The sequence below is a fragment of the Micropterus dolomieu genome, linkage group LG23 (assembly GCF_021292245.1).
Source record: "Micropterus dolomieu isolate WLL.071019.BEF.003 ecotype Adirondacks linkage group LG23, ASM2129224v1, whole genome shotgun sequence".
Taxonomy (NCBI): Eukaryota; Metazoa; Chordata; class Actinopteri; order Centrarchiformes; family Centrarchidae; genus Micropterus; species Micropterus dolomieu.
In genome coordinates, this window is record NC_060172.1 from 949,102 (window position 1) to 957,796 (window position 8,695).

An 8,695-nucleotide genomic window follows, 5' to 3' on the forward strand; every position below is an offset into this window, starting at 1 on the left:
AGTCAGTAAACCTGGAGTCCAATCAATGAGACGAGATTGGAGGTGTTGATTAGAGCTGCCCTATAAAAAACACACACCTGCCTGATGTGATGTGAACCATGCCTTCAATGAAAAAGCTCTCGGAAGACCTATGATTAAGAATTGTTTTCTATGCATTAAGCTGTAAAGGGTTACAAAAGTATCTCTAAAAGCCTTGATGTTCGTCAGTCCACCGTAAGACAAAGTGTCCATAAATAGAGAAAGTTCAGCACTGTTGCTCCTCTCCCTAGAAGTGACCGTTCTGCAAAGATGACTGCACGAGCACAGAGCAGAATGCTCAGTGAGGTTAAGAAGGATACTCGAGTGTCAGCTGACACTCTTCCAGAAAACTTTGGAACATGCTAACATCTCTGTTGATGACTCTACGATCCACCGAGCAGGAAGCCACTGCTACCCAAAACAAACATTACTGCACTTGTGAGGTTTACAAAAGAGCACCTGGATGTTCCACAGCACTACTGGCAAAATACTGTGTGGACATGAAACCAAAGTTGAGTTGTTTGGAAGGAACACATAACCCCATGTGTGGAGGACAAAAGGCACAGCACACCAACATCAAAACCTCATCCCAACTGTGAAGTATGGTGGAGGGGGAATCATGGTTTGGGGCTGCTTCACTGCCTCAGGGCCTGGAAAGGTTGCTATCATCGACAGAAAAATGAATTCCAGTCAAAGTTCTGACCTCAACGCGATTGAGATGCTGTGGCATGACCTTGAGAGAGCGACCAGACATCCCAAGAACATTGCTGAACTGAAACAGTTTTGTAAGGAGGAATGGTCCAAAATTTCTCCTGATCGTTGTTCAGGTCTGATCTGCAAATACAGGAAACATTTTGTTGAGGTTATTGCTGCCAAAGGAAGGTCAACCAGTAATTAAATTCAAGGATTCACATACTTTTTCCACCTTGCACTGTGAATGTTTCCATGGTGTGTTCAATAAAAACAAACAATAGTTTGTGTGGTATTAGTTCAAGCAGACTGTGTTTGTCTATTGTTGTGACTTAGATGAAGATCAGATCACATTTTATTACCAGTTTATGCAGAAATCCAGGTAATTCCAAAGGGTTCACATACTTTTTCCTTCAACTGTATGTAAGCAGTGATTCTTTGTACTAACTTGTCACAAGCCAAAAGGAGTTCCAAATCACAGTTTTAGAGAAATAATATGCTTCCAACTTTGGGCAAAGTTTGCCAAAGGAAGGTCAACCAAAGACTTTGGCAAGTCTTTGTAGGGAAGTGTTCTGAGTAAAATGTGTTTCTATGTTTTATTTGACATTTATCTCTCTCTCTAAACCCCTTTGCTTTGAGTAGTTGCATGCATGTGCAGGCGGACAAGCTGATGACAACCTTCCATGTAAACCCCCAGGAGAGAGCAATGTGGCTCGTTCACAGTTTCCAATTCCAACAACTGATGACAGGGTTAGGTTTGTCTTCTGCCACATTTTTCTCCTGTTTTTCAGTCAGGAGTTTGGGTTAGATGTGTGTCATTTATTTGTAATTGTGTTTTCTGTCAGGAACATTTTGGTTCAGTGAACTTTTGTTTGGATGTTTTTGGGCATTGCTGATCTTTTAAGCTTTGAAGATAAACTGCCACTGCACAGTTGGCTGTTCCTGGGGGTGGGGAGAGTGGGGGAGTCACCACATCGTCACTGCCCACTCCCTGCTGTGCTGAGCTTGGTGATTCCTTGTGGGGAGGTCAGAGCCTAGACACAGAACATCAACGCTGTTCATATTCATGTTATCATATAATGTTCCACGTGAAATGGCTGACTGAAATGGAAAGAGTTGAGGCCAATCAGTTCTCACTCCCAAGTTATCACCCGTTGGCGTCATTTTGTAACGTGCTGGGGAGCCCCTCATTGTTCAACGCATTTTTTAATGCTTAAGTTTGGAGTTTTTAACAGAAAACTCAAAGCAAGGAGGTGGTTGGGGTGGATTGCTGGATGGGCTAGAAACCGGACTTTCACCCAGGAAACTGGCAGTGGTTTCCCGTGTGAAATAAAAATAGTTTTTATTAACATTACATAAGTTACGAAATGTAAATAATGTTATTTTAACCCAAACCATGATGTTTTCCTAAACCTAACCAGGTAGATTTGGTGCCTAACAAAATTATGACCTTTCACAGTGCAAACAACTAGTTTTATTTTGAAAGTGTAACCAGATGTAGCATATTTATTGTTGCTAACTTTAGCATGGAGCCCTAAATGTCAATAAAAGACACTAAAGGCGTACCCAGAGTATTAAAAAGTCAATCCAAAGGGGTCTTGACCAAGTGTCCATTTGAGACGAGTTGGAAGTGAGATGTGTTGTTTGGGCCATTATAGAAGCAAAACTTTCAACAATTAACTGAGATAAATGAAATAAGTGTCCACATACATTTGGCCATATTGTGTGTAAGTTTGATTTAAACAATAGATGTACAGAGTCTCGTTCTCTCTCTAATGTCTCATTTCTTTTTGTCTGCGTTCACTAACATCATCATTTTCATATGTTACCATTTTATAGTCGAAACCACTAAACATCAGCCTTCATGAAACCTTCTGATATTTGTTATGAAGCTTTTAGAAAATCTTATTTACCACTAAAAAACTCCAGACTGGAGGTTCTTATTGTAATAGTAAGTATGTAAATAAGTATTTTAAAGGGCAAAACAATGGAAAATTAAGCTTTTATTTGGTGCAGATTTTTACTTTCATACAAACAAGCAATGACATCAATAAAAATAATTTATGTTAAATTAATCATAAATAAAATACATTAATTATGACAAAAATACTTAGTTAAGTGACTGAAAATGTAAAATGACTTAAATTAACAAAATAAATATGCTGAACTGTAAAAGTGTGATTGAACATGGAAGGTGTTGTTGTAGGAACCTCTAACAACTTAACTTAAGTTATAAATAAAAACACAAAATATGAAAAATCTACGGTTTTAAATCAAGATACAACATTATTAGATTATGCAAATGAGAGGAAGAGTTGTCATGGAAAGCAATTTCCAGCACCTCTTTTTTTTTTTTTCTTTTTTTTTTTTGCAGAGCTATTGATAATCGCAATGTTTCGTCATCATTCAGCAGAAGAAGAGTGGGCGGGTTTACATCTGTGGGAGATCACAGCTGCTTCCTGGTAGATCTCTTTGTACTCAGCCAGAGCCTTTTTCTGAACCTCGGGATCGTCCACCTGCAGAGAGAGAGAGAAAGAAAAGAGTTAATTTCATGTAGAAAACTGAAGAACAGGTAAGAGCCAGGGCCACCACCTTGTATTCCATTTATTCAGTAAACTGTAAAATTATACTTTCTGTAAAGTTTATATGATTAAAAGGCTTCGCCACGCTGCCAAGAATAAAGTGCTAGGGGAAGAAAAGCTGAAGCCTTTATTTAAATCATTATTTCAATAGACAAGAATAAGTCAAACTTAAACACATTGAGTCTAAAACCAGGGATGAAGGTTTGGTTTCAGAAGTGGGGAGTTAATATCTATCACTATAATGTCATTTCAATGGGAATTTGATGCATCGGGAAACAAATGTTAACATTGCCAAAGCAAATGTGAAATAAAAATATGTAAACAAACAGAAGAAGTGTGCTATTAAAAAAATAAATAAACAGATCTCTACCTCTCTCTATATATACATATACATATATATGAAACTACACATATATTACTCAGTGTAGTTTATTCTGACTCAGTCCCACATACACCGTCCTGCTGCTCCAAATACTCTCTAGAGTACCACATGTGGATTCATCCGCAGCTGAAAATAGTCCCCAACAAACTACACTATTTCCTCCTGTTACGGTGCGCTCCATTTACCTCGGAAGTTGGAGGTCGGAGCCGGGAATGACGTCACACCCGAGTCGACGGCATTCCAGTTAACAAGTCGGGAAACCTCACTCAGCCGGCCGTTGTTTACAACTAGCCAGGTTAAAGTGCATTGTGCGGTATTTATGCAAACTAAACACTGTTGCAACACGTCCACCGACAGCATAGACAATTTCACTGAGACACAAGTACACAGTACAAGTGCTGATAAACAGTCTAAACTACAGTTTTCACTAACTGTTGATACTCGGTCTAGTGCGGTTCTCCCGACTTTCCAAGTAAGCGTTCCCTTTCAAATTTCCAACTTTGAACTCGGTAATTCTGACTTCCCATGTCAAATGGAACTCACCATTAGGGACCACCTGTTTAAATAAATTACTGGGCCTTTTTATACTGTATATATGAGAGGTGTTATTAAAAATGTGCATCTTGGGCTGAGAGTCACAGACAGGAGGAGTTGAGAGTATTTATAGATGGACTAACACAACTAATTGTTGTTTTTTTTAAGAAAAGACAATATGTAGCTGTCAAACATGAAATTGTTGTATGGGAAACTTAAACTTCAACACCACAGAGCCACAATTACTAAACCCACTCAAAAGAACAAAAACGTCAATGGCAGCTTCAGATTCTTCAGAAAAAACAACAGAAACAAAACCTAAGTGCTCTTATCAGTCAAAAGATTACATTATGACTGAAAGTGGGTGGAGCCAACTCTCGCCTGACTTGTTTAGTTTCTTGTTTAGTTTTCTGAAATTCTTTATTAATTAGTTTTTTAAGAGTTGCCTGTTTTTACTAAGTATGTAGTTAAAATAGGACACTGAGGAAAAGTTCTCAGTTTTGTTTGTTTATTTTTATTGAATTTGGGGTTTTAGAAAGAGAGAAGTTTCTGTCATCAGAATCTGGAAAGCCTTGGAAGGAGTGGTGTCAGATACAGCTGACTGACCCTGATGGCCCTGTGTTAATTCAGTGAGACAGACAGACAGACAGACAGGCAGACAGACAGACAAGCAAGTGTCACTCACATCTATTTTGTACAGCTCGCTCAGCACATCCTCTTTGTTTTGGTTCAGGTGGCCCAGTTCGCTCTTCAGCTGCTCCATGTTGTGCTTGAGCTTGTTCAGAGCCTTTTGCAGCCCCTGCTTTTCAGTAACAGGCACACTGGCCAGCAGAACCGGCTTCCCGTCGTCGTCATTGTGGCTGTGCTTCAGGATGCTGGAGAAGATGCGCGTGTAGATGTCCAGAGTGACATTCATCACCTGTATATCTACTTTTCTCTGTGGAGGAGAGGAAGAAATGTACCAGGGATTGAAGTATAATAATGATAAAAAAAGTACTTTAATTTTAATATGTCAGACATTTAACAACTGCAACAACCTATCTTTGGCCTCGATTCGAGCCAATGTATTTTATTTTGTCCACTATGACGATGTTTCTAAATCTTAGGAGATACCGTTCAACTTTTAGTAGATATTACTTTAATATCTGTGAGTCTACACTCCCATTGTAGGAAGTGTCTAATCATTTTTGTGTCTGGATTAGACACAAACGGACATTCCTGTCTGGTTATTCACAAAGAGTTTCTCAAAAGATTGTCCAGAAACAATTGTTCACTTTATTTAAAATTTGCTTGTACGTATCGTTGCTGTCCTGAAAACACAATGCGTCTGAAGATATTAATTTTGTGAGTGTGCAAGTTTTATGTACCTGGCAAGAGGTGTTGATGCTCCTGGTGACATGACTGAAGAGAGGAGCCCTGCCGATCTCCGGCTCCATCAACCTCTGAAACACACATGCAAAACAAACACATTTGAATACTTTTCTTTCTGTTGAAATGTCAACTAGTACAACATAAACACTCAGAGATACAAACTGTGTTGTCTCAGTGTCTGTCTGTAGTCTTGAGTATGGAAAACTTGGACAATTTGATTTAGCTTGATTTAGGCATTTAGCATGTTATATGTTATGTATCTACACTATGCAGCAACGTGAGGGTTTAAAAAGTATTCAAACCAATGTATTATAATGGCACCAGTATCCAAAGATTTGGACACCTAATGTGATTTAACATTTAGCACCCACCTCTGTGATAAGTTTAGTATTATTAGAATAAACAGTTTTTTTAAAAAGAGTTTAAAAAAAGAGACTTTTTATTACGGATAACTCTAATTAGTGTAGTCAGTATCTTTAAACAAGAGACAAAACAAGGTAGATTGCTGCGCTATAATCAAGAAAATCTAAAAAGACGCTGCCACTCTGAAAAGCAAAATACCTTCTGGTGTCATTTAGTAACTTTTGTGTTTCTGTACAAAGGTGGTTCATCTACATAAACTTCTGAAATGCTGGAAAAAGGCGAAACGCAGACTAAACCGCAGTAAGATTATTTCAGATTAGATTTAAACATAATGTGTTTGATAGTTTAATAGTTTCCACCAGGTCTCTGATGGCTGATATAAAGGTGGAAACGCTGGGATGTTTACATGATAAAATATATGGCTACAGAAAGGCCATGGTTGTAATGAGCAGGGATAAATGTCCTTGCAGTAATGTTACAGTGACTCATGTATAATTTGGTCACTCTGCGCTGTGACACTGTCAGTTTCTATGTGAATAATATAGGAATATTACAGAAACTTTATATTCAGTTGCATCTCCAGAAGCTTAAAGTCATTAATTGTGTTGTGCCATCATTAAAAGCATAGATATGAAAGTAAACGCAAGTATTGCTGCAGAGGCTGATTTAAATCCAACTTGAATCTGTCATTTGCGGTAGATAATTTCAACATCGCTGTAAAACTTCTCTGTAATCCTAAAAGTCAGTTTCCTAAAATAAACCTTAACTTTAGCAGTTAAAACGTGGCGGCTGTGGCTCAGGAGGTAGAGCGGGTTGGCCGTTAATCGGAAGGTCGACGGTTCAATCCTGGCATGTCGAAGTGCCCTTGGGCAAGATACTGAACCCCCAAATTGCCCCTGACGGCTGTTCCGCCAGTGTAGGAATGTGTGTGAATGTTAGTTTCTGTTTGAGCACTTAGGCTCAGTGTGTGTGAATGGTAGTGTAAAGCGCTTTGAGTGGTCAAAAAGACTAGAAAGACGCTATACAAGTACAGAGCATTTACATTTAAAACATTTGAACACAGGCAGATGTTACGCTGTGTGAGAAACTATAGATGATCTAAAATTGAGCCCTGAGGGACCCCATAGGTAAACTCACCAGCACATTTGCGATTAACGTGTGGGGTTGTTTCAGCTCCTCAGGGACGTGATCGGCAGGTCTCCCAAACGCCAAAGCAACTCCCAGTAGAACCAGTAGACCGACTGAACCACAGCAAGAAGACATATTGAACAGCGAACTTTAATACGCACTACTGTAGACAGTACTGTAATAAAAACGGTCCTCAAAGAAAGGCTGAGTAATTTCAGAGTCTGATGAAGTGTTGTCTGATCTCTGCTCTCTCTGTTGACCTGTGGGTCTATATATACAGCTGTCTGTGTACCTGTCAGCCTCCATTGTGTGTCTGTGAGTGATGTGTGTGGTTGTGTATGTCTGTGGTCTGTGGGCTTTCAGAAACAGCACCAGAAACGCAGAATTGACAACAGTTTTCCTCTAAAACTCACTCTGCTGCTGCTAAACACACACCAACAGGAGACTCCCTGGTCAGGTTTCCATTCAATTCCATCCGCATATGCATGCACAGAGTAAGGGGACTCCCTGGTCTGAGTGGTTCAACTGGAGAAAGACCAGGTAATCACAAGGTAAAACTGCATGCATAGCAGTGCATATTATGACAATCTAAGGTTAACCAGTTGTGCCAGTAAAGTCACTGATGTGTGTGTGTGTGTGTGGTTCCAAGAGTGCTTAAAACCTCATGTAAGCTTTATGAAACTATATATGCCTATCTGCAATTCGTATGCACGCTTATGTGCATGTTCACTTGTTCAGGGTGTCTGCAAGTACGCCAAATAAATGTCTAACAGTTTTTCATTTAATTTATTTATTTGCCCAGGATCATAATCACAAAGACAAAATTACAGGATAATAACAAAAACATAAAATATTAGTTAAGCAAACGAAGAACATTCTTCAAAAAGACATCCGGTTTGCCAATTACGTTTGGTTTATCTGATTGCAGCAACACAATAAACTTATGCTTATATAGTACTTTGGCAAATACCTTACAAGCAAGAATGAAATCATACATCTACATTAAGAAGCATATTTATGCCCCTCTCACTTCAACTTTAATGTTTTTATTACTTCTATTTTCTATCGTTCAAATGTGACTTAAACGATTAGTTGCTTGTCTGAAAAATAATCAGCAAATAATCTGATAATCAATTTATTGCATATGTAATTTTTTTTAAGCAAAACTGCTTCTCCAATGTGAAGATTTGCTGCCTTGCTCTGTTTTTGTATCATAAACTGAATATTTTTTGGACTGTCGGTCAAACAAGACAAGAAAAACAAGAAATTTAAAATGTCTGGGAAATTGTGACATTTTATTCAACAAATCATTAACTGATTAAAAGAGCAAATAATTGGCAGATTACTCAGTAATGAAAATAATGGTCAGTTGCAGTGTGTTGCCTTTGGATTAGCTCAAGAGCAGCGTGTAGTGAGCTCCATGGAATGGGTTTCCATGGCTGAGCAGCTGCATCCAAGCCTTACCTTACCAAGTGCAGTGCAAAGCGTTGGATGCAGTGGTGTAAAGCACGCCGCCACTGGAAGCTAAATATCTCTGTCTGACAATCTGCTGGACGAGTGTGGGTTTGGCGGTTGCCAGGAGAACGGTACTTGCCTGACTGTATTGTGCCAAGTATAAAGTTTGGTG

At 38.9% G+C, this 8,695-nt stretch overlaps 1 protein-coding gene across 1 annotated transcript; it reads right to left on the reverse strand.

Annotated features, from left to right (window-relative positions):
- Positions 1-3,110: 3,110 nt before the first annotated feature.
- Positions 3,111-7,203, reverse strand: LOC123963850 (interferon gamma 1-like). Its single transcript, XM_046040920.1, has 4 exons — positions 7,078-7,203; positions 5,574-5,648; positions 4,892-5,143; positions 3,111-3,224 (listed from the first exon to the last, which is right to left on the reverse strand). Exons 1-4 carry the CDS (start codon positions 7,201-7,203, stop codon positions 3,111-3,113), a joined length of 567 nt encoding a protein of 188 aa, XP_045896876.1.
- Between the last annotated feature and the right edge of the window lie 1,492 nt (positions 7,204-8,695).

What these genes read in the sequence shown, in the direction of transcription:
- LOC123963850 (XM_046040920.1), bottom strand. Translation starts at nt 7,203, where the DNA reads ATGTCTTCTTGCTGTGGTTCAGTCGGTCTACTGGTTCTACTGGGAGTT. An exon ending in GCATCAACACCTCTTGCCAG is followed by an intron (nt 5,144 to 5,573) that starts GTACATAAAACT and finishes TCTCCTCCACAG; the next exon opens with AGAAAAGTAGATATACAGGT. An exon ending in GCGAGCTGTACAAAATAGAT is followed by an intron (nt 3,225 to 4,891) that starts GTGAGTGACACT and finishes CTCTCTCTGCAG; the next exon opens with GTGGACGATCCCGAGGTTCA.